This window comes from Callorhinus ursinus, unplaced genomic scaffold (genome assembly GCF_003265705.2).
Source record: "Callorhinus ursinus isolate GAN/ISIS: 27379988/994484 unplaced genomic scaffold, GSC_fseal_2.0 scaffold13, whole genome shotgun sequence".
In the NCBI taxonomy this organism is placed as follows: domain Eukaryota; kingdom Metazoa; phylum Chordata; class Mammalia; order Carnivora; family Otariidae; genus Callorhinus; species Callorhinus ursinus.
Genome location: NW_027397075.1, coordinates 34,672,635 through 34,699,574, shown reverse-complemented (window position 1 = coordinate 34,699,574; position 26,940 = coordinate 34,672,635). Strand labels below are relative to the sequence as shown.

Here is a 26,940-nt window from a genome sequence, read left to right as displayed (position 1 = left end):
AACAACACTTGATTTTTGGCTTAAGGAGTAAAAAGTGCTCTGCATTTTTTCTCTGGGGTGGGCAACTTGAAAATGACAAGGACATGATTACACAGTTGCACAGAGCCACCAAAATGGCCCAGTTTGACGAGGAAGTGGACATTTCCTTCCAAAGTAGAAAATGGTGCTATAATTTCTTTGCCCACTCAACCAATGTTTATAAGACACCTACGAGGTTCCTAGCACTGGAAAAGTCACTAGGAATATAAATGTAAAGTAAAAGTTATGGAATAAGGGTAAATAAATAATAATGACTCCCCTGAAGGACAGTTCAGTAAAAGGAGGCTTTCAGAAAATAGAGAATATTGTTTTCTAGCTTGGAAACAGTCATGCCTCTGTCGTTGGTATACCTGCTCTCTTCATGGAGACAACTGAACTGCTCTTCTTTGAATGTTCCACTTGGAAAGCAGAAGTGGGAGATCCCAATCACTGGAAGGCCTGCACTCTGGCCTCCCAAACCCTACATCCACCGACTGTACCCACTGGCAGCCTTTACGGGGAAGTGGGTGGAGAAGAGTTCCTTAAGCAGTTTATCTCTCAAGAGGAAGAAAAGGGTCTGAAATATCCTAAGCCTTTCCCCCTTCAGCTACTAATGGAGAAAGAGAAGTCTTTTCCCAGGGGAAGTTGAATTTAAGGGACTGAAGGAAAAGGTCGAGACCATCGGGCACTCCATGAAACAGGAGGCAGGAGCTCTTCCAGAGCTCTTCCTCTGGGCGCTGTAATTCCAGCCAGACCTTCACAGCAGACTATGGGAAGTGGGACAGAAACTCCAGAAAGGCCAGGGATGGGAGAACCAGGCAAGGTGTTTCTCTGGCTTTCTCCTTCCCACCCAAATCCAGTCTTCACACTGCCCTCAGGCTCCTGATTTGCTCCTCTCTGCTCAGTGTCCTCCTGAGGTTCTACATCCTAGGAGGGGCGTGGCCTGCCCCGCGGGATCTCGCCCACCTGCCTCGCCCCTATCTCATCCTTCTAGTACCCATCTTCCCTCTCCCTTACCACCATACATACTGTGGTTTCAGCCACAGAGAACGTCTTGCCATTCCTAACCCTCTAGAACATTCCTCGTGATCATAGTCTATGACCCAGAGGAAAAGCCTCCTGGTCATTTGATCATTCTTGAAGCTCCTGAGCAGAAGAATTAGTTGCTTCCTCCTGGGTGTTCCCACAGCACTTCTACCACAACCAAACCACTTCCCGTGTTGCTTTATTATAAATGTTTTTATGGCCAGATTATAAGTCTCATAAATAGAAGGACTATCATTTTCTCATTTCTATATTCCCAGCACTTAGCCCAGTTCCAGGGCACATAGTAAGCCCCAACAAATGTTTGTTCAATGAATAACTGACTGAATTAATAGGGGTATGCTACTCCCAACCCCCTCTCCTGAATCGTACTTGGAGTAGTTTTTCTGATCCTCCTGCTTTGACACAAATCCCTGCTGATAATACAGCACAATTAGCCTGTGAGGAAAAAGAAGCAATCTGAGGATGGTTTCCAAATGAAATGTGGAACATCTCTAGACTCCATCTCTTGGTGAATCTATGAGAACAGCCTTCCAAGGATTTTCTTAGTTAGAGAGTCTCATAAAGCAACCAAGCTCCCAGGCTCTGTGTTATTCCCACCCTTCCCACTCTAAGGAGAAATAACTAATTTAGCACAAGATCTTCTCTGTCCAGATCTTGTATAGCCTTCTCTTCCTCATTTTCATTTATTTACCTCTCAAATATTTATTGAGCAATTTCTGCCTACTAGGCACTGTTCTAGGATCAGGAGATATAGTAGTGAATGGAACAGACAATATTCCCCCCAGGGGCTTTTAATTCTAGCAGCAGAAAAGGATACTAAATAAGATAAATAAGTAAAGTATATGATATACCTGGTAATGGTAAGTCATAAGGAGAAAAAATAAAAATGGGAAAGGGGGACAGAAAGTTTTAGGGGAGTTAGTATTTTAGATAAACAGTCAAAGAGGGCCCTGACATTTGAGTAAAATTCTAAAGAAAGCCAAGGAGCAAGACCTGAGGAAACCTGGGAGAAGAGCATTCTAGGCAGAGGGAACCACAGAGCAAAGGTCTGTGGTGGGAGTGTTGCTGGCATGTCTAAGAATCAGCCAAGAAGCCATTGTGACAAGATTAGAGTGAGCCAAGGAAAGCATATAAAGGATGAAGTCAGAAAGGTAAATGTGATCACTGGAGGAAAGGAGGCCATGGAACTGAGAATCCAGGTTTCGGAAGTGTCAAGTGTGTAGAAATTGAAATCAATGAGTCCTGCGGGAGTGTCAGTATATGCGACCATGACCCAGGAGCTAAAGTGTTTAAGAAATAAGGGGAGGGGGTGACCTGAAGTAAGAAGATGACAGAAGATGAAGTTGGTTTTGTTGGCATTAGATTCAAATGTGGGGGACTCCAGGGAGGAGACAGGGAGAATAGTTTGGAAGTGTCAGTGAGGAGACAGGAGGGCAGGTGCCCCTCTCCTGGGCCCAAGGGAGAGAGAAAGCAGGGAGAAGAGTCCTCAGGGTTTCAACCGAGAATGTGAACAAAAGGAGAGCCCAGAGAAGAGGCTGTCAATGTAGTGGGTCTTGCCCACAACCGAATGGATTCCATGGAGCCTGGGGAGAAGATCTCAGGGTTCAGAAAGGGTGGGCAGGAAAGGCAGCTCTCTCTTACTCCCTTTGGTCACTCTTTCCCTGTTTTCAGTTTTATCTTCATCTTTTCCAAACTATCTTTCCCTCTCCATCCTTCTTTCAACTTTCTTCATTTCTTTGGCTTCTAAGTTTCCCGTCCTATTTTTCATTAGTAGTAATCTTCTCTTCCCATTTCCTTTCTGAATTATCATTCTTTATGTCTCCAAGTCCTCATTCTTGATTATCTTTTAAACTGTCCTTTGGCTAGGGGCCATTTTTTTCTCAAGTTTCCTCTTTTCTCTTCCTGATTTTTAATTCTTCTCTCTAGGAATGATCTATGTGGTTGTTTGCTTTAAGGATGCTTTGAAAGCCTCGGAAATTACTCCAGGGAATATGCTGTCAGTTGAGAATTTCCCCCCAGTAGTCTTACATCCTTGGCACATAAAAAATGTCCCTTTCCTCACCTGGACTTTGACAGGTTCCATCCAGTGCTCCAGAGTGTCAGCAGTGATGTTCTCAGGCAGAATTACAGGATCACTAGGGGGAATTACGCACGATGGGGAACACACTGCACCTGGAGGAACAGAAATTTATAGCAGAGACTTGAACTTCTTAGATCTCTGTCTTTTTCATTCTGGAATCAATAGCTTTGATTTTTTAAGAGCAATTATTTTCTACGTTATGGGTCACCACATTATCATGGTTATAGGCAGGGCTGATATTCATCTACTATGCACCTGTAGGGATACTTCTACACTAATTGCTAAAGAGCCACTGCCCCAAGTTAACTCCCCTTGACAAAATGCCCACTCTTCTTTCTGGTCCAGTATAGCCCCTTCTCTGGAATCTCTGAATCTCTGCATGATCCAGCCATTAAAAGTTTAACTCCTGGCCCTGCAGACCCCCAAGACCCCACTCTAGGACTCTGGCCAGCCAAAGACTAAGCTGATGGGCTGATGCCTTTTAAGTACATTTAATATCATTCCTGCTTATATGATCTCTGGAAGGCGTATAATTATAGCAGCCACCACCTAAGAAATTTACTAGCTGGGGAAAAAAATGGCCCAGAAATTATGAAGGCAGATTTATAATGTCTGTTGCTCCAGTGAAGATTATTATGCTGTCAGCCAAGAAACCTATATGATTAAAAGAGGAAGCAACAGGAAATTAGAAGCAGAGACTCTGATCATGTGTTAGCCTCCTGAAGGAACATCTTGCTCCGTTCCCTTGTATGTGGGGCCCAAGTGTTTTCTAAAACTCTATTCAAAGATGACACGCTCCCAGGGTTCTCTGTTTCCTCATCTATAGATTTGTTCATCTCCAAGCTTCTTTTTAGCTCTCACTGTCTCTATGTCTATGTTTTTTGCAAACTTGTGAAATAACTCAAAATGCTAAATGACTCTTAAGAGCTCTATATATGTGAGTGCATGACATTTTTTTTTAAATTTTTTATTATGTTAATCACCATATATTACATCATTAGTTTTTGATGCAGTGTTCCATGATTCATTGTTTGTTCATAACACCCAGTGCACCATGCAAAACGTGCCCTCCTCAATACCCATCACCAGGCTAACCCATCCCCCCACCCCCCTACCCTCTAGAACCCTCAGTTTGTTTTTCAGAGTCCATCATCTCTCATGGTTCGTCTCCCCCTCTGACATACTCCCCTTTTCTTCCTCTCCTGTTATCTTCTTCTTTTCCTTTTTTCTTAAAATATGTTGCGTTATTTGTTTCAGAAGTACAGGAGTGCATGACATTTTAATGCAGAAATTAGAGAGTAGGGAGATGAGACTTCACTCATGAAACACCATTCAAAAGGCCCAGTCTGGGCCCCCCAGTACTCCATGCCTGACCATGAGATATCTTGGGGCAAAGAGCAACCTAAAGATGGTAGAGAACCATCTCTGAAACTAATGAGCTTTCTCATTCACTCAAAGTATGCCCACTGGCATTATACAGTTACAGTGACATAAAATTACTCCTTGCTTGGGGCACCTGGGTGTCTCAGTTGGTTAAGCATCCAACTCTTGGTTTTGGCTCGGGTCATGATCTCCGGGTCATGAGATCAAGCCCCATGTTGGGCTCTGTGCTTGGTGCAGAGTCTGCTTGAGAGTCTCTGCCTCTCCCTTTCCCTCTGCCTCCCTCTGCTCATGTGTACCCTCTCTCTCTTTCTCTCTAAAATAAATAAATAAATAAGTAAATAAAATTGTAAAAAAAATATTACTCCTTGCTTATGCAGTTCAGAACTCAGGGTTAATCTTACAAGGTTTTCCACAAAAAGCATCTCTTTTCTATGATGCTTAGGTCCAGACAGGGCAAAATTGAATCAACATCACTATAAATCAGCTCTGACCAAAGAGACCCTTAGTTGCCATTACTTGATTAAGAATTTGCCTATAGGTTCTGGAGTCTGGTCTTCTCATTCTGGAGAAAGAATGGCTGAAAAGCAATGCAAGCAAATGCAATCTCAAATCATCCCTTTCAGGAACTCTCTGCTCCAGTAACAACTGCAGAAAGAATGGAGAAGGGGCGAGCACATGCATAGTGTATGGCTACACATTCCTACCTTTCCTCTTGAACTACAACTCAACTCCTGCTACAAATAAATCCATTTTCTGCCTGCAGTGAGTGGGGAACATGACCAGACCCTCCACAAATAGCTCAGCAGCCACACCAATGTTACACGCATGTGGAAGGGTAAAAAGGAGTTTGCCATAAATTTTATTTTTACTGAACCAGCTAAAAGTCAACTTGCATTTCCATCTACTCCTCAGGGAGAACAATGGATCTGACTCAAACTCCAGCCAGGCTTAATAAAAGGATTACTTGGGAGCAGAATTCACCATCTCTTCCCAAACTTACCAATTCCGTATCCCTGTTCACACTTGTACTCCACAAAATTCAGCTCCGAGGGGGGTGGTGGGCACTCCCCTTGCAGGTTCTCACACAACTTGAACTCCTCAGTCCACAGTCCCTCCTTAGTGCAGAGAATGGGACGCTAAAATATCAAAAGTAAACATTTCCATTCTTGTTTTGTTAACTTCATTTAGACCAGGGAAAAAAGTGGTCTGATGAAATGGTAGTGTTCTCCAACTTTTAGAACCTGGACTAAAAGATACTATTGAAATAATAAACCATGTTGTTACTGACCAAAAAATAAAATTAAAAAATAAGAAAAGTCAAGACAATTTTTGCTGTTTGGATGTGAAGAAACCATGGACAATTTTGTCATTAATGAAATTTATTAACAATGTGTTTTCCTTTGTATATAAGGATTCAGTGAGCTGTTAACTGTAGCCCACATATTCGGAGATATTTTTGGAATTTTTTTCACAGATGGTGTTGTTTTGCATGGATTCATCCATACTATCACACAAACGCTGCTTGTAGCAAATGTCAGATTTTTTTTTCAAGAGGAGTGTGATCCAGTGAAACCAATTCATAATTTTTCCAAAGGTATTTTTGCCTTTCTGCTTGAATGGACACATCATAGTTTCTTTTGATCTCACCAAAGTTTTATTTCCTTTCTCCATATGTGTGCTGGTTTGTGTGACTCTTGGCTCCACACCCCCAATAATCACAAAGTATACTATATTCAGATCACAGAGAAAATAGCACTAACTCACAAAACCCAAGAAAGCAAGATTTTAGAATTGTAGATAACTCTCCCTTCATCCAGGGCCAACTCCTTGAGGCTTTAAGCAATCAGTGCAAACGGATGTGTTTGATTTCTCAGGAGTCTCATTTCATGGCATATTCTTTTCACATCTGTCCAGCAGTGCTTACCTTGGAGTGCTGGACACTGAGACAGACATGTGCCAGGAGAGCAGTCAAGGTCATTGATCTCTGCCTAGGAAGTCTGCTTAACTTCCTGTTTCGTGTGTGTATGTGTGTGGTACTTGAAAAGAGTCAAAACTAAAACTTATTTTCATCACATAACCACGATAAGACTGTGGTTTTCATTTGAGACCTCTTGTGCCAAAATCCTAGGAAGAATGGTAGTCAGATAGTGCTTTCAGCTTTGCCTTTGCTGAGAAATTTGTGTTTCTGTTCAGAACTCTGTTCTATTGAAAAATATGATACCAGCTTTCAGAGCCAGGTTAGGTCAGTGGCCATACATGGGAGGAAATCACATTGCCAAAGCAAAAGCCCAGCATTTTTTGGAATTTACCCAGGTACCCACACTGTCAGGTTTTTAAAACCTTTTATCCAAGAGGAAGTTCTAAACTCAGGAGAAACTATTCCAAAAACGTGGTTATCTTCTGAATTTTCTATCGAATAATATCAATAGTGCTGCTTAGAATCCCAACTTAGTAAGGCCCTGCCTATTGGGATTCACTTAGATCATTTCTAGTCAACATTCTTGGACTGGTCATCAAGATTAGAGCAGAGCCTGATCCAAAACCAAGTCATCTTACCCTTCCACTTTCCTGGTTACAGTTGAGCATACACTGGCTGTTGAGCTCAAAGCCATTGGTACATTCATACATGCCTTCAAAGACAGGAGAAGGGGGCTCACACACCACTGGGACGCAGCTGCCTTGCTCCCAGATTCCACCCTCCAGGCACTGTATCTTCAGGAAATTGCTGATGAGACATGAAACAAAATAGCCCATTAGACTCCCTCAAGGAGGTCACGGTAGAAGACTGCGTTCTCAGTAATATGGGATAAGGATTAGCAAATAGGCAGGAGCAGTTGGTTCTTGTTAACTAAAGGTCCTACCTCACCAGTCTAATTTTTAAGTCATGGAAGTAAAAATAGTGGACACTTAGCAGTGATAACAACAGCTATTGTATGGTATAAGCATACCTTGGAGATATTGCAGGTTCAGTTCCAGACCACTACAAAGGTAGATCTCGCAATAAAGCGAGTCAAATGAATTTTTTGGTCTCCAGTGCATATAAAACTTATGTTTAAACTATACTGTAGTCTATTAAGTGTGCAATAGCATTATGTCTGAAACAAACAATGAAAGCCTAATCATGTCTAGATTTTGATTTAAAGCAAGAAACACGTGACTCTTTTACTCAAACACTTAGAGAACATTGTAGTATTATTAATTGGCCTAATTCCAGTTTTGTTGTTTCTTGGGGAATATAGAGGCCCAAGGAGAGGGAGAGAGACGGGGGAACAGCGAGTCAGTGAAGCAGTCAGAATACACACAATGTTTATCGATTAAGTTTGCTGTCATATGGATATGGCTCATGGTGCCCCAAAACGATTACAATAATAACATCAAAGATCGCTGATCACAAATTACCATAACAAATACAATAATAATGCAAAAGTCTGAGATACTGCGAGAATTACCAAAACATGACACAGAGACATGAGGTGAATAAGTGCTGTTGGAAAAACAATACCGACAGACTTGCTCAGTGCAGGGTTGCCACAGACCTTTAATTTGTAAAAAAAAAGAAAAAAAACCCCAAAAAACTGCAATATCTTCAAAGCACAATAAAGAGAAACACAATAAAACCAGGTATGCTTGTAATATTTGATATAAATCTCTCAAGAGAGCTTGATAAATATCAGCACAGGGTCTAGATTGTTTACAGCTGGGTTTTATTTAAGCTTTTCATCTTGGAGAAGCCTCACACCTAAGTGCACTGGGAAATGCCAGGTGGGATGAAGGAAAGAAAAAAGTTATCACACAGGGGACTACCCAGAAGTGATGTGGGGATCATCAGTGTTCATATGGTAATATAATTGATGAATTTGCCAATATATCTTAGTTCTCCAGAGAGGGGAGAAGATGCAGCATATAGATTTTCTTTTAAAACAGAGACTCTTAGCCTGAAATTCAGAAGGGCAAGGATCTTTCTAGAGATTACTATGGCCATTTTGTTTGTTCACAAGTCCATCTTTTCCTTGGAAAGCACTCATAGGTTCTCAAAGTAGGCATGATTCAACACTGTCCTGAAGGAATTGCTCTTCCTTCTTGTGCACGAACATGGCCTCCAACCAGAGAAACTGCTTTGAGGTAGACAGAAGTCAATAGAATTAGGTCTTGATACTGTTAATTCCATTCCATTCCCCTTGACTCACTGCCAGTTTGAAGGTGCTTTCCATGTTGCTGTTTTAATGCATCCACTTCTGATTCAGAGCAATCCTGGTTACGAGTTTTGCTTCTGAAACAGAAATAATTCCATGGCCATGCACTCAACCATATGGTGGACTTAAATTATTATTTTCCAGGGCCATGATGCTCTTTTTAAATTTAAATATGCCCACAACTTTTAATGACTGTCATATTATTATACAATTCCTCCTGTGTACTTCTCCAGTATTCTAATGTTACACTAGTAAAATATTTATCACATTGTTTTATAAACATGCACATGTCTCTCTTTTCCACTAAGGTGAAAACTTCCTGAAGGCAAGGATTGTGTCTTATTCTTGTTTTTAATTCCTCATAATAATTCCTAAATAATATCTGGCTTACATTAGGCATTAGTTAAGTATCTTTCAGATTGAATAATTTAACCAAAATTCACAGTGTGTTAGGCATATTGCAGAGCACATTACACATGGTAACTGAATCATCAGAATAGTCCTGATGAAGTAGTATTACTATTCCTATTTCAAAGATAAAGAAATATACTCAGAAATATGAAATAATCTGCCCTGGATCCTATAGCACAGAATGCATTTATTTGATTAATTTAAATAGGGGTGCCTGGGTGGCTCGGTCAGTAAAGCACCTCCCTTTGGCTGAGGTCATGATCTCAGAGTCCTGGGATCAAGCCCTTTGTCAGGTTCCCTGCTCAGCGGGGAGTCTGCTTCTCCCTCTCCTGCTCCCCCTGCTTGTGCTCTCTCTCTCTCAAATAAATATTTTTTAAATCAAATAATTTAAATAAATTTTAATAGCTTAACATAATTTGAACAGTCTCCATTTAGAAATAAGTGAAGGAATGTTTGTTAGTTTTTAATTGAGGCAAAATTATTATATAACATTAGTTTCAAATATTCAACATGATAATTTGATATTTACATACACTACAAAGTGATCACCACAATAAGTCTAGTTACCGTTTTTCAGCACACAATTGACCTCCTTCACCCATTTCATCTATTCCCACCTCCTTTCCCCTCTGATAACCATCCACCTATTCTCTGTATCCATGAGTTTTGTTTTATTTGTTCATTTGTTCTGGGTTTTCTAATTCCACGTATAAGTAAAATATATGGCATTTGTCTTTCCCTGACTTACTTCGCTTAGCTTAATATCCTTAAGATCTATCCATGTTGTCACAAATGGCAAGATTTCCTTCTTTTAATGGCTGAGTAGTATTCCACCATGTATATACACTACATTTTCCTTATCCATTCATCCATTGATAGGCACTTGGTTATTTCTATATCTTGGCTATTGTAAATAATGGTGCAATGAACACAGGAGGGCATATATCCTTTCAAATCAGTGTTTTTATTTTCATTTTTTGGATAAATACCTAGAAATGGAATAACTGGATCATATTATAGTTCTATTCTTGATTTTTTGAGGATCCTCCATACTGTTTTCCATGGTGACTACACTAATTTACATTCTCAACAATATACAGGGTTCCCTTTTCTCCACATCCTCTTCAACACTTGTTATTTCTTGTCTTTTTGATAATAGCCATTCTAACAGGTTTGAAAGGCTATCTCCCTGTCATTTGGATTTGCATTTACCTGATAATTAGTGATTTTGAACATCTTTTCATGTGTCTGTTGGCCATCTGTATGTCTTCTTTGGAAAAATGTCTATTTAGATCCTCTGCCCATTTTTTAATTTTTTTTTTTTTTTTTGCTATTGGGTTGTTTCAGTTTTTTATATATTTTGGATAGTAACCCCTTATTGGTTATATGATGTGCAAACATTTTCTCCCATTCAGTAGGTTGCCTTTTCATTTTGTTGATGGTTTCCTTTGCTGTGAAGCTTTTTAGTTTAATGTAGTCCCACTTGTTTATTTTTGTTTTTGTTGCCTTCGATTTTGGAACCAAATCCAAAAATTCAATACCAAGACGAATGCTGAAGAGTTTACCTCCTATGTTTTCTTCTAAGAGTTTTGTTGTTTCAGGCCTTACATTCATATCTTTGATCCATTGGGGGTCAATTTTTGTGTGGGGTGTAAGATAATGGTCTAGTTTCATTGTTTTACATGTGGTTGACCAGTTTTTCCCAACACCATTTATGGAAGAGACTGCCCTTTCCCCATTGAATATTCTTGGCTCCTTTGTTGTAAATTAACTGTCCATATAAGTGTGGGTTTATTGCTGGACTCTCTATTCTGTTTCATTGATCGATATGTCTGTTATAACAACACCATATTGTTTTGATTATTATAGCTTTGTAGTATAGTTTGAAATCGGGGAGCATGATACCTCCAGCTTTGCTCTTCTTTCTCAAGATTACTTCAGCTATTCAGAGTCTTTTGGCCCCCACAAATTTTAGAACTGTTTGTTCTAGTTCTGTGAAAAACACCATTGGAATTTTAATAGGGATTGCAGTGAATCTGTAGATTTCTTTGGGTAGTATGGATATTTTAACAATATTAATTCTTTCAATCCAGGAGTATGGAATATCTTTCCATTTATTTTTGTCTTCTTCAATTCCTTTCATCAATGTCTTTGAGTTTTCAGTATACAGGTGTTTTACCTCCTTGGTTAAATTTATTCCTAGGCGTTTTGTTCCTTTTGATGCAATTGTACATGGGGTTGTTTTCTTAATTTCTGTAGTAGTTTGTTATTAGTATATAGAAACAATTTTACTGAATTTATTTGTTAGTTCTTCACTGAACTAAGAAATACAATTTTACTGAATTCATTTATTAATTCTAATGATTTTTTTGTGGAATCTTTAGGGTTTTATCTACACAATATCATATCATCTGCAGATTGTGACAGTGTTACTTTCTTTCCAATTTAGATGTCTTTTATTTCTCTTTCTTGCCTAATTGCTGTGGCTAGGACTTCCAATACTATGTTGAATAAAAGCAGCAAGAGTGGGAATCTTTGTCATGTTCCTAATCTTAGAGGAAAAGCTTTCAGCTTTTCACTGTTTAGTTTGATGTTAAACAATTATTGAGATTCATACTTTTATTCCCAGGAATATTTTAGGGTAGAAATCTGATTTTGTGACTGGAATTCTTAAGCATCATGGTTTATGTGAACATATATCTACTATCTGTTAATAATAAATACTATTTTTGAGTTACATTTCAGGTGTTTGGCAAAATACCTATATACATGCTTTCATTGAATCCTCCAAATGGCAGTTAAGGTAAATATATTATTATCCACATACAGAAGGAACTGAGTGTGAGAGAGATTTAAAGCTGGCTCAAAGATCCACAGTAAAATGTATATTAGGACCTAGACCTAGGTGAGTAGCTGCCAAAGCCTGTGGTCCATCCACTGTGTCTGGTTTAACTGTTCCTTTTATGTTCTACAGCCCACTTTGAATATTAATATCATCTCTATCCTAGTCAATATCCCAGATGTCCTTTATCCTGATACTACATTTAGAAGTGTGGCAAAAAAAAAAAGAAGATTCATTTTAAGTTTATGTGTTGAGTAATAACTTACATATAGAGTATTTCACAAATCATAGTACACAGATCAAAGAATTTTTACATGTGAATACACCTGGGTAATCATGCAGATCAAGATAAAGAGCATTTCCAGTGCCCCAGAACTCCCCTGGTGTTCCTTACAGTTAAACCTTCCTACACCCCTGCAATCCACACTATTCTGACTTCTATCAGCATAGATTATGTTTGCCTGTTCTTGAACTTTATATAAATGAAATCACACACTATGTACTATTTAGTATATGGCTTCTTTCTCTAAAGAAAGATGCCACTTAAAAATGTTTTCCCAAATCTATTTTCAATGAAAGGTTTATAGTTCTTTTGATTATAACTAAACTCCTTTTTGTCCCTCTTGTAGACTGGATATTCTACTCTTCTTTCACACTACAGTTTATATCCTCCCAGGGCCTCTCTTCTTTATACCACCTCCCAGAGATGAAATCTTTCCCCTACCTCTGCTGAATTGACATCCTCCAGCTGGAGAGAGCAGGCAATACCACTGACACCAGGGGAGAGGCAAGGCTGTAAAACTTTGCATGTCAGCATGGTTATAAAGGAAAACCCTTGCTTGGCCAAGACGATAATACTTTGACTTCATGTGGTATTTTTCTCTGAATTGGTTGGAACTCTTCAACATGGAAATAGTCCTCCGTTTTCTTGCCCAGCATGAAGAGCCATTCAAGAATGCCGATTTCATATATTTCCCTGCCAGTTTAATAACCTCAGTGGTGAAGGTAGATAGATCAAACTTGCATGGGTAAGTTGGCCATTGTAGGTGGTAGCTGAACAACATGACAGGCCCTGTGATGCAAACCACCAGCAATAGCAGTAAAATATAGAGAGGGAGAATGCTGGAAGGTAGAAAGGAAAGCAACAAAGCTCCCACTGGTACCTCTGAACTCCACAGGAGACACTATAGGCAGGACTGAGAGGAGGTTGGGAGAGAGAATTGATTCCCTAGGAAATGGCATTTCCTTTCTATAGATGTCCCTATGCCCCTCCACTTCATGGATTCTCCTTCCCAGTTTCTTCTCCCTTGTATAGGGATGGCCTCCTATGGCCATCTCTCCATACACCTCTCACAGCTTCTGCATGGCACTCTATCAGATGACCCACTTCAAGTTCTACCCTCATACTGCTCACAATGCATTTGATTGGTTAGTTCCTCAAGGCCCAATAGCAAGCCCTGTCTTACTGGCTCCATATCAATGCCTGTCAATCCCTGTTTATGGCACTAACCTTGAAACTTGAATGCCATGGGCTGGTTCTGGCCATAAGAGACTGTGATTAGGGCAAGAATTCAGTGTCCTGGATTCCTCTTAACTCCAGGAAATTTGGTTTCCACAAAGGGTCCTTGAAGGGGACTAAAGCCTATAGTAATGGCAAGGGTTTGATCTCCAAGGGTGCCACAGCTCCCTCTTCTAAGTTTAGTGTTGAGGAGTATCCTCTGAGCCTTTTAAAATCATTAATGAAAAAACTGGTTTATTTACCGTGGTTCAACTCCTTCATGTAAAGTGTTATGAATCAAAAGTCAAGAGGCACTTTGAAATCATGAAATGAGTAGGTTTGCATTTCAAAGAATGATGGCACTGGATACTAGATGGATGCACACAGGCAGACCCTCACCAGGACATGGATTCCAAACTTCTTTGTTAGTCCAATCCAAATGTCCTTCACATGAAACATTCTACTCACTGACTATTAGCTATCTATATTTTCTTCACTCCAATGGAGTAAAAGAGGCTGAACTACCACATTAGGAACTATGAAGTGACTTGCCCAATGCCACATTGAAAGCAATTCATTGGCAAAAGAAAGAACAGAATCCAGAGTTTTCAGATCCTAACATAACACCCCAATCCTCAGACCAATGGTTTCCAAATGACATTTGTAGACCAATTATGTAGGAGACATTTAAAAAACCTAGACTGACAGGCTTACTAAATCCAGTATCCTGGGACTACCCTACACTCTGTATTTTTAAATTGGCCAGCAGTTTTTATATGTAGCTAGGTTGGAAAACCACTAAAATCTACACTACTTTCCTATAGCTAAAACTAACCTTAGGTGTAGAAGTCAGAGAGCACAATCACATACCTAACAACCTTGGTTAAAAAGGCTGAATACTTAGCAAAGACCAAACAGGAATAGTTACAGCCAGACAACTTACTCTGTAAATGGTACCATGAGGAGTTGGGGCTAGGAGAAGGTCTGTATTTATTTTCCTTCTAACTACTCCAGACAAATCACCACAATGTCCAAGTTAGAAGATGCTTTTTTCCAATTTCCAGAACTTGTGGTATCCACCTAGTGCTGAAAATCCAGCTGTGCTCTTTCTGCTTCTTACACCAGTGCCAGAAATAAAGATCTTGTAATCAAAACTTGGCTGAAAGTTTGATTGATGTTGCTTGAGGCACACATGAGTCTATCCTACCCCATTCTTCTATCACCACTGCAGGGTTTTCAAAAGTATTATTTATTTTTCACTGGAGAAAATAAAAATATGATTGTTGAGTCCAAGAGAATTATCATGTCTTTACCAATCAAGGGCATCTGGTGTCTCCAATGGGTAGTCCCTCATGAATAATAACAATAACAGAAAAACAATAAAATATTGAGCACTTAAGTGCTAGGGATTATGCAGAAGAATACATATCTATATCATTTTATCCTTAAACCCCCCTGTGTGAGGACTATTGTTATGTGAGTTCTTGATTACCTTATCTTTGTACATGCTCTTCCTCAACCACCCCCATATCATCATCTACCTTGTTGCTCAAATTTGAAACTTAAAGACATCCTTGATTCTACTCTTTCTCTCACTTTTACCTTTTTCCCCAACCTCCCCACCATCTGATTTTATTCAATCCCTCAGCAAGTCCTCTCAGTTTTTCCTCCCAAATATCTCCGGAATCTGTCGCCATACCTCTTGCATCTCCACTGTGATGAGTGCTAGCCCAAGTTCCTGTCTCTCACCTCCTAACTGGACACCCCACTTCTCTGGACCCCTTCCTATACAGTTGGCAAATGTCAGTCAGAGAGATATTTTATAAAGTAAATAAATATATTACATCAAGTCATTTTCTTGCTTAAAACTTTTCAATTGCCTCTTCTTGCATGGGAATAAATCCAAACTTTCTCATCTCTTACAAGGTCCTACATAATCTTGTCCCACTTTCTCTGACTTCATCCTATGCCCTATTCACCTTTAATGTACTTTGTCCACATTGGACTTAGGATCCCAAGCACAACCAAGTTTTTTCCTTCCAAAGGACTTCGGTGCTATTCTCTCTGCTTGTGTTTTTCTTTTTGCTCTTCTGACTGGCTCTTCTTCCTATCTAAAAATAATTTTTGCCACTCCAGAGCAACCTTATTTTACACTTTTATTGTTTTTGGTTTTTAATCAAAGCACCTGTCTCAAGGAATGCATACTCTAATTATTTTGGTTTGTTTTTTTTTTTGTTTTTTTTTTTTTTTAGTTTTAGTAATTTATTTCCTGTCTCCCCCCTGGAATGTAAGCTTGGTGAGAGCAAGACCGTATTTACTATTATATCTTCAGTCTCCAGCACAATGTCTGGTACATCATAGGCACCCATAAACATTAGTTCAATGAATGTAAAATGTTTATTTTATAGATGAGGTAAGTAAGGCTTAGAAAAGTAGGACAACTGCTTGGGGTTATCTAACTGGTTAATGGAAGGAGAAGGATCGGTAAGTACCATGATCCATCTGATGCCAGTGCCTAAATCACAATATGGAAGCACCATTATTCCTAGAAATGAAGCTGCAGATAAAGTACCTCCCTTTACCTAGTACATTTATACTGAATGTCACAAAAACCTACCACATAGAACATCTCTAAAAAGGAGGTGTAAAAGCAAGGAGTAACCACATTATTTTCACAACACAGATTAAGAAACTAAAGCATTAATCGGCTAAGTGCTGTATGTGGCACACAGTCAGCTTTTGAATTGAAATTAGAAGCCTCTTTTCTCAGTATAGTTTAGCCCTTTACCACTTACCATGTGGTTCCCAGAACAGCAGCACTAGAATCTCCCCGGAGTTTGTCAGCAATGCATAATCTCAGGCTACACCCAAGACTGACTCAATCAGAATCTGCATTTTAACAAAATCCCTAAGTGATTCCTATGCACATTCAAGTTTGAGAAGCATTACTCTAGACTGTGTTAAAAGACGCAGTCCTCTACCCCACCCCAGAGAGAACCATCAGCACTTCCAAACTCCGTACCAGTTTTTCTCTTAACAAACTGCAGACCTGGTTTCTCAAGTCAATATGCTAAATGAAGAGCAGGCAGACTTCAGTCATGGCCAGTCCATAGCCCATCAGTGAGTCCACCCTCTGTACAGCAGGCCCTCGATGTTTAGCCCCAGTCCACTCCACTAGACAAGAAATAGTGTCAGTAGGACCATCCCACTAGACACATTGGCTTTGGTTTTTCATTCTTCCCTGACTCAAAAAAAATGCCCCTTACAAAGCTCTTCTTCCATGTAAAATAGTGCCTCTCTGTCAGAATAAGCAGTGTGCTAAATCCTAAAAGTACAGAGATAGTTCTACTTCTAAGCCCCACCCCTCACTTCTATCTTTGGGCTTTCTGCTACTAAATCTTAGGTCTCCAAACTGTCAGATGCAATAATGCTTTGCCCCAGGTCTGAACACCTAACTCAAGTTTGGGGCCCCTCCTCCCCCTTTCATTGACCCTGCCCTAGTTGTCCAACTCTCAGCCTCGCTCATTTTAAGTTCAGTAGTTCCCACTTAATCTCTTTTGCATGAGTCTCTTGGCCCCTCACATAATTCTCCATAAAGCTAACAGGGTTTATCATCTTCCCAAATCTTCTCAGGTCACCCCCAGATTTTAAAACATTCTGAAGTTTCTGCAATGCATGCAATTTAAGCCCAAACATACAATGGCAATTAACATTACCACAGAATTCTAATACTCATTCCCTTCAGTGTATACTTGAGGACGTGGTGGTTACACTGAAATGCAGGAGTGAACTGGTTCCAAAACAAAAACTATTAAATAGGAATCTCTTGCCTTCCCCATCTTTCATCATTCAGCATTCATACATCCAATCAACAAATATTCACTGAGTATCTAGTACGTGCCTATGCATTACATTAGGTCATATAGTTTATTTATTTTTTTAAAGATTTTTATTTATTTGAGAGAGAGAGAGAATGAGGAAGAGAGAGAGAGAGCATGAGAGGGGGGAGGCTCAGAGGGAGAAGCAGATTCCCTGCTGAGCAGGGAGCCTGATGCGGGACTTGATCCCAAGACTCCAGGATCATGACCCGAGATGAAGGTAGTCACTTAACCAACTGAGCCACCCAGGTGCCCAGGTTGTATGGTTATAGAAACAAATAATAATACCATAAGAGAACCAGAATACTGACCTATGGGAGCTCAAAGAGGGAGCCACCAGCACTGCCTGGGGACATGAAGGATAGCAGGAAAGAAACACTTGGAGATGAGTTCATTAGGCAGGGAAGGAGGAGAGGGGCACAACTGCCAGAAGATTGATGCATGCAAGAACCCAGAGGTGTGAAAGTCAGAGGTCCCAGTGGCCTTCAGCAGGTTTTTAGTGGCTGAAGCAGGTTTTTAGTGGATGGGTGATTCCCATCAGGAATACACTGGTGAAGAGCAGATGATTTGGAAGCAGGAGACTAATGCTTGAACTCCAGATGTGGCTCTAAATACATCTCTGGCTTTTAAAAAATTACTTAGCTTTCTTGTCTCAGTTTTCCTATCTGAAAAATGGGGTTGATAATAGCTTCTGTATAGGGTTATTAGAAGATTACATAAGTTAGTGTATATAAAGTATGTAGTACAATGAATGGCACATACAATTCCCAATGAGCAGCAGAAATTATTAGCTCTGATAACCAACAAATCTACTCAGACACACACCTCTGTCCATCCCTCTGCTCTCTCTCTCTCTCTCTCCCTGTGTGTGTGATATGAAGGTTCAGTGTTAACATTCTACTCAATCTTCCCACCCTACTCAGTTCTTCCGATTTTTGTCCCACCCAGAATCCTTCAGGAGATAGTTTGTAAATCAGTTTGGCCTGAACTGACTCCATCATTAGACAGCAAAGGCAAGGTCACAATCAAAATGTTCACCCACTAGGCCAAAGAAGGCGTTAGCTGGAACCTGAGAGAGAGGATGGGATAAGGAGAGAGAAAAAAACAAAACAAAACAAAGAAAGGGCATCAGGGAGAGAAAGTATGGGTTGGAGAATGTCCTATTGGTGTGTGTGTGTGTATGTGTGTGTATAAAATTCAGTGCTTACTCAAATATTTTAAAAATTATTCTTCCTGATTAATAGAGAAATCAGAAGTCAATATAATATTTGAAAAGGAAGGACAGTTTTACAATCAGATGTTCTCTAGCTTGAGATTGAAGGTCACAGGGAAATTTATGAGTTCAACGAATGCTGTGTTTGAAGTAAAGGCCTGCATACCAGTCGCTGGAGCCCTGTGAAGCCTGCAGCAGGGAGTTGGCCTGCACCCAGGTGTGCATTTGAGTGGCCAAGGCTTGGAGAAGAGGTTTAGTCACTTTAATGCCAAAAGAGGCTGTAATCAATTAGCCTAAAGCTCACATTATCCTACAATGGCAAGAGAATTGAGGATTCCAAGAATAAACTTTGAATGTATTTACTATAAACACTAATTATAAAGCCAGACAATGTCTTAATGGAAAGAAAACAAATTTCTATTTCTCACAGATGCATGAGTGTACATAGAGATTATAGTGTGTCCCTTAATTGGCAAATCATAGATAGCACATGTGTCTCTGTCTATATATACACATAGGTTTAACAGCTGTTCATATGTGTATATGCACAATGTTATGACACAGAGTTTAAAAATTATGTAGATTATTTTACTGAGTTTTTAGAAATTGCAAATCCAGGATATTTAAGGAGGTTTAGCATTTGTCTTAACTACATATTTCCATTTCATTAGCCAAGTCTTTCTTTCCCTTCCTATGGTACAATAAAATCAATTGAACCTCAGAGGTTCAAGCTACAGTTCAAAAAGATCAAGAGTCTAAATATCTAGGTGACATCTCCAGGACATGCCCTTCCTATCTGCTCCCACACCAGTCCGACCTTATGTGCTTGCCCCAATTTTTGAAGTATGTCCAGCTCTATCTTGCTGACTATTTCATTTCCATTTCTCTACCCCCCCATATCCCCTTTTCCCTTTCATGGTCTACCTGAAGCCACTGTAGTATTTGGATAACTCACTGAGTTGACAGCAGGATGAGATGAAGCATTCAGGGATGGTTCTGATTGGGGGAGGGAACTGCACATATATATTTTTAATTTAATGAACTTTCTGTTTTCGTGTGTGTGTGTGTGTGTGTGTGTGTGTGTGTGTGTGTGTGTGTGTGTTTTATAGGCAGAGGAAATACACTCCCCCATTGGCCCTCGTAACCAAAGACCTATAACTCCAACTTGGAATGCCAGCTTCAGTCTTTCTGTCCCTACATTGTTTTTCAGGAATACAGACATCAACAATGGATAGGAGACACTAGCCACTGATAAAAATGTAGCTGAGTGTTTTCCTTGTTAAAGAAGTTTACCTGCTAAACACACCAAAAGCAACAGTCATTTTGCAAGCATCATTAACCTGATGATGATTTTGATGATGATGATAAAATACCAGCTATTGCTGACCTAAAGCTTCATATGATTAAGAACTGTGTTCACTTCTTTACATCTATTATCCAATTTAATCCTTCTAAAAAGCTATAAGTAATTCTATTTCCTAATATCCATTCTGTAAATAAAAACAGTGATATTCAGTATAGTTCGGTAACTTGCCCTAGGTCTAAGAGCTAATAAGTGGCAGAGTTAAAATACAAACTTAGATCTCACTAATCCCAGAACCTGTGTGCTTTACCACTAAGCCAAGAGATAAATCTTGGACTAAGGAAAGTCTTCCTAGCATTTTGACTAAACTTTCTTTAGGGAAGTACTTAATCTTTAAATTCAATTCTAGAGATCTTAAAAATGTACCCATATTCTGTCTTCAAGGAAGACCTGGATTCAATCCCCTTGGGTGTGAATAGAGAACAATTGACCAACACCTATTGAGAGGAAGAGGATAAAACCTTGACTGGTCACTCAGACCAGAAGTCCTCCCAGTATTTCCTTAAGTACTGCCCACTAAGATTGTGCCTGTGCAGTAATATATCACTGCTTCTCTGTTTTTTTCTGGTGGCAATAAATTGTTATGTATCACTGGTCTCAATGGTGTTTTGCCAAAGTGCTAACTCTTTTCGTTGATTTTACCGAGGTAGAAAATAAAATATAGACTTTTAGAGCTGGAAGTCACTCAAAATTTCCCCTTAGTTTACAGATGTGGGAAAAAAATGCCCAGAGAGATATAGTGATTTGCTCAATATTGAAAGTCTTGTTAGCCAAGAGCATGGGCTCTGGAGTAAGAATAGTTTAACATCACAAATTGGCTGAGTGATTGTGGGAAGACTACTAATGATACTCTGAGTCTTAGTTTCCTCATCTATCTTATAATATACTGAAACATATTATATTACAGTTTATCAAGGTATACATTACTATATCAGAGTATACCGTATTATACTATCATCTTATTATATCATCAACCCAACAGAACAGAGCCAAAGCCTTATGCTTTTTAACTCTCTGCCACACCAAATGATCTTTCTGTGTGTAGAGATGGGTCAAGTCCACATGTATAATCCACGGCCATCCCAAACCCTCCCTCCAAGTCAGAGGAGACAAATCCCCATTAAAGAGGTTTACCAACCAAACATTTGTTAAACACTAAATAGTCATAATGTGAGGCCTATTTTTTACAGTCTTGACCTACATTTGTGTTTATAGAACTTAAATAGATCTGTGTTCTTTGGAAAAGCTGATATCATGAGTGACTCTCAGAAAGTACGGCTGTTTACAATCACTCTAAAAAAGATCTGACTACTACAGCACCTTTCACATGGCATCTTGATTAATGACTTACAGAGGGAAAGGCTGTCTAAGTAAGGTTAGAAGGTTGGAATAATTTGTAAGTTAAATTAGTTATGAGTCCTAATGAGGTTAATCTAACCTTCGCACATAAAGATAACACCTAATAAGAAAAAGGTAGCCATGGGAGTGAAAGATAAGGGAGACTATAATATGGTCTTTTTGATAAAAATATAAGTCAAAAACATTTATTTTACCTTCCTTGGAAGTCAAGTTAATGAAACAACAAAGGGGTGATGAACAATGATGTGTATGTAGAAGAAAACTTCAGGGGAGGAAAAGAAAGCAGCTTAAAGGAGCCTGTGTATGTGTTGTAAAATGTCAATAAGAAAGAACTCAAGAAACTACTACAATTCCTTTGGAGTTACAATTGTTTGTATTTTTTCAATTAACTCCAAATATAAATAAGCCTCAAAGAGACATGTAAAAATCTGGCATGCAAAAGTGCTGTTACACTAATTTTGAAAAAAGAAACATTACTCTGGATATTTTTAGACAAGTCAAAATCCCATGACTGATACTGTTTTTACAGAAACAAAGGTTCCCCTAGACTTGTGCTTCTTGATTTTGGCTGCATATTGGAGCAACTTGGGAAGCTTTGCAAAACACTAACGCCTGGGTCCCACTTGCAGAAATTCTGATGTAATTGGTTTGGGGTATGATCTGAACATTAAGATTTTTTAAGTCTCCCCAAATGATACTAATGTGCAGCCAGGTATGGGAACTGTTGTTCTGGTGAGCTTGTTGAGAGGTCTAATCCTTTTGTGTGACAATTAACTTATATAGAGTTGTGCTAATCAAGCTTACATGTGTGTTGAATAGACAAAAATAAACAGCCTTTGGAGAAAATGATTCCTTCCATGTTGCTGAGACAATTGTTAGAAGAAAAACATACACATATATTTTTAGAGTTCTTCTACTCTAAAGCCCTTGAAATAGAGATCTCCACTCCCTCATAAGAAACTGTCCCCTTTCCTGCACCATTGATTCGTATCAACTTTAATATAAAATTCCTATCAAGATTTTTCTAATAAATGTACTTTCCTCCATTCATAAAGTATTTATTGAGTACCTACCAAAAAATGTAGTAGCCATTGGGCACACGATGCTAAACAAATATTCATGGTCTCTTGGAGAATATAGATAAGTAAACAGACCATGTCTACTCAGTGAGATAAATGATGTCAGGGAAATTCTGTGTGCAATGGAACCCTGGGAAGGGCAGTTCTTCCAGACTGGGGAGATTTGGTAGTCTTCCTAGATAAAACTGTACCTATGCTAAAAACAGGAGAGTAAGAGTCAGCTAAGGCAAAGGTCACTGTTGGGGAGAGCTCTGGCCCAGAGGCATGTTAGCCATGGCTTGGATGAGGAAGTAACATCAATCCAATGGTATGAGAGCCTAGAGAAGGAGAAGGAAAATGAAATGGAATGAAAGGGAATGAAAAAGAACAGTTGGAAGGAAGTGGTCTCCCAGGGAAGAGAGTAGGCAATAAGCCTACGGAAGTAAGCAAAGTCCAGCTAGATTATATAACACCTTGAAACTATTTTAAGATTTTTTATTTTCCTAGTGAAATGGCTGTCCATTCAATTTTATGTAGGGGAAAACTATAATTGTAATTCTGTTTTTTGAAGATCAATTTTGCTGCAAAGTGGTGAATGTATTGAAGGGAAAAAGACTAGAGTCAGAAAGACCAGTTCAGAAGTGAAAAAGGATAGTGGCCTGGTATAGAGAAGTGGCAGCAGAAATTGGGAGAAATGGTCATATCTGAGAGTCAGTAAGATGACACTCAATGGAAGTTGATGACTGGTTTGAGGAACACTGAAGAATCTCAAGTTATGTGCGAGTTCTTGGCCTGACCAACCACATGGAACACAGAGGATGTCAAGATTTGAAAAAGATTATAATAGGCTGTGTTTTATACAGTAAGAGTATAAAATGCAGATGGGATATCCAAGTGGCTATATCCACAGGCAGTTGTTCTAATGGTCCTTATGGTCCCTAAGGGAAGAGACTAGAATAGGAGGTACAGATTTAGGAACCATCGGCATGTGGATGATGGATGAGGCTACAGAGTAAATGAGCTTCATCCCAGACAAGCGTGCAGAATAAGAGAGAAAATTGAGCTCAGAGAAACACCAACATTGAAGAAATGGGCAGAGGGGAGAAATCCAGAAAATAAAATTGATAAAATTGAGAAGAGATAGAGAAGAAGAAGGAAAATTAGGGAGTGAAAAAGAACATTATCAAGGAAGAAGTTTCAAGCAGAGCGTAGCCAACTATGCTATAATAAGGAGGCTGACTCCATTTTTAATGTTTGCTGACAGCTTTCAAGCCCCACCATCTCCCATATCTGAGCAAGCTTATCAGAAAGCTGTATGCTTCCTCTTTTGGCCTCAGGAGAAAGTTCAAACCACACAGGTTCTGTTCACATGCAGAAACCCTGACACAAGCCCCACTCCCTAAGCACCATAAAACCCCAGGCCCACTCCTTTCCCTGCTTTCTCCAGCCATCTGAAGGTCAACCTGGGGTCCTCCCCTTCTCTTTCCAGAAGGCCTCATTATATGAGTAATAAACCCTTTCAGAGTCTCTTAGTCTATGTGTGGTATCATTAGTTTCAACATCCACACCAAATTATGGGTAGAAGCGTCCATCCTATCTCTCATGGTGACCACAACATAAACCAAATATTCTCAAGTAACCTGAGGACCAAGAAGAGTCACTGCATTTGGCAGCAGAAAGATCCATGGCAAGCACAGCTCTAGTGAAGAGACAGGAGTAAAAACATGAATGTCAAAGTGTGAAGGAGAGAAAAGATGGCAAGTTAGAGAGAGTGAATACAAACAACTCTTACAACAAGTTTCATTGTGAAAGGGAGAGAGAAAGCTGGAGTGGTAGCTGAGGGCAGAGGCATGGGATCAAGTAAAGGCTCTGCTTATTTGAGTTGTAAGGTGGGAGAAATCTGAGAATAATGAAAGAGAAGTAATGGGCAAGAGGAAGAGAGATGCCTCAGATGTAGGAAAGAAGAAGGTAAATGGGTGGAGAGAAATCCCCAAGAAGGGAGATGAGGTCCAGAGCAAAGGTGGTGAACTTCATTTTAGACAGCAGGAAGCGGGGGTTATATGTTTGGGGCAAAAATTAGCTTGCCCACCTGTGGGCAGACCCTTCACTTTGGGGAGTGAGGTGATATGCTGGAAGTTTGGGAAGAGGTGTTAGGACTGGAGGAAAAACTGTGAGATGGCCTTCAAGAATAAAGACAGTGCTGGTCCTCAAAACATAGAAGGATCTGGGCATAGGGTACTGTCTTAGAGTGCTGGTCTCTCCTGGGTTCACCTATTTAGAAAGATCTGCCTAGTTTTCCTTTTATTACTCTCTGCCTCCACAAATTGCTATAATCTTAGCTCACTTCATTATTTAGTTTTTAAACTGTTTATCCATTTATATCATTATAAAATCTAGAAAATTTAGCAAATATAAATAAACAGAAAAAGAAAAGATATTCCTTATAATATATATATAATATATATTTTATGTATATAAAATATAATACCTACTACCTAGAGATTATGACTACTACTATCATAATCATTTCTAGCTAATATAAAAGTGATAAAAATATTTTTAATATGAAAATAGAGATTCTATCATTTATAACAGTTACTTTCTTGCTTTTATCCACCTAACATTGTACTGTGAATGTTTTCCCATGTCTTTAATATTCTTCCAAACATCTTTGATGGTAGCAGGCCATTTCATGGTATGGCTGTACCATTGTATAGCTGTACTATAGAATGGATATTTATTTTTGTTTTATTGATTTTTTTTGCTACCACAACATCCATTTACCCTTCTTCTGAATTTCCCTCTGGGGAATCCACTGGACTTGGGTGAATCCCTGACCCAGGCCTAAGTCATTGCAGTTTCCCTGTCCTCAGGAACTAGATTCAGTGTGGGCTGTGCCACTTTCAAATCCTGGGAAGAAGGGGCCAGGAATCCAGGGGCCAGGTGAATGTGCCTCTCCTGTAGCTATCTCCTTCTCTGCTAGGCTTCAAGGAAAAATAAAGCACATGAAAGAGGGAGCCTGGAGGCTGTGTGCTCCCTGAGGTTGGAACCTAGATCCTCCTCAGACCAGCAGAGAGCATGCACGCAATGAACTTGCCAATTGCAGCTATGCCTTCCCTGCCCCCTCTGAGCTGAATGGGACAAAACTTAAATTGGCTGATCCAAAGAGAAAAGTCAGATCCAGTACTTGTCTTTCTTTTCTCTTGAAACAACGTTCAACAGACATGAGAAGAGCAGGAAGGGAATGTACTTGGCTGACATTTTTGTAGCTGTTTCCTTGTTTTAAAAAGAAATGAACCAAAAGCAATACATGGTACTTACATTGAATGTCATAATTGATAAAATGCTTCCAGAACAATTACCTCCTTTCAGCCTCAAAACAACACTATTGGGTAGAAATTACTACCCCTCCCATTATGGGTGAAAAAATTGAGACACATAGATATTGAGTCCATTGTTCAGAGTCGTGCAAACAACAAGCTTCGAATCTGACCATCAAGCGGGTTTTTTCCACTACTCGCAGAACTGCATAAAATTAGCATGTGCTCACTCTCTCTGGATTGATCTCCCTGTCTGCTTTTCTCAATTTCTTCTCCTCCTGCTTGCATGTCCTAGAAAGAAGTTTAGAGCCCCATTTGTACAACTCTGGGCTCTTCCCACCAAGCGGGGAACAAGGCTGACATAGTTCATTGGGTAAACAGAAGTGGCAAGTGACAGTGATTTACGCCCAACTTGCAAACTTCTGATGACCAATCCGCCGCCTGCTATGTAAACAGGTATAAACTAAGATTTAAATCAGTTTACACAGTGTGGTAAATAATTTAATCTTTCTTCAGCATGGTGTTTGTGAATGTAAATGTTTATGCCAAAACCAATGCCAATGTTGCAAGCTTCCAGTTTCTCAACCAGAAAAGTTGTACCAACAAATGGCCTTTGTGTGCCCCTGCCATTGCTGGGGCAGCTGGCTGAGCCCAAGGTGCAGGGTAAGGCAGAGAGCTCACAGTTCTGGGGGGAAGCCTCATTCCCATCACAAGCTGTGGGCTGCGGGAGTTAGAAATCATCCCTCTGCCCTCAATTCTTCCTGGTCCTGAGACTTTGCTCTCCCCCTCAATTATTCTTCTCTGCACTGTTCTGCAGACACCTGAGTCAGTTGCAAGTCTGTGTAAAGGGAGGCAAGAAACAAGAGGGGAAAAAGCCAGAAAACAGCCTCCTCTAGAGGAGTTGTAATACCATTCACACTTGAAGATGGCCTGGGTCCTCACCGCCTTTCAATGTGTGCCTATGCAAATTGATCTAGAGCCTATGAAAATCACATGCAAATGTGTTTTCGGTTGTCAAAAACTGTTGACTATACCTGCTAGAGTCCACTGAACCGGAGTGCTGCCTCTTATGAATTTTTCATCAGTATTACTCATATTCTCATCAGCCTAGCTCTCGCCTGACTTGCTCCCCCGCATCCTCCCACATAGAAACCTGGGCTTTCTCTGTAGTGTAAGGCTCTGGGCAAAGCCAGACTCAATCCACCCCATAGTAAGATGGTGGGGTGCACATGTGAGCCAGAGAGCAAGTTTCCTGATATTCTTCTGTCCCCTTAGAG

The 26,940-nt window shown here is 39.8% G+C and overlaps 1 protein-coding gene across 1 annotated transcript in view; it reads right to left on the bottom strand.

Annotated features, from left to right (window-relative positions):
• Positions 1-26,940, bottom strand: part of PAPPA2 (pappalysin 2) — a 265,350-nt gene that overhangs the window by 46,963 nt on the left and 191,447 nt on the right. Inside the window, exons 17-19 of the mRNA XM_025878001.2 lie at positions 7,085-7,253; positions 5,529-5,664; positions 3,128-3,237 (exon numbers count right to left, since the gene is read on the bottom strand). Of these exons, the coding sequence (XP_025733786.1) occupies positions 3,128-3,237; positions 5,529-5,664; positions 7,085-7,253 (415 nt within the window). The remainder of the gene's footprint in view (positions 1-3,127; positions 3,238-5,528; positions 5,665-7,084; positions 7,254-26,940) is intronic.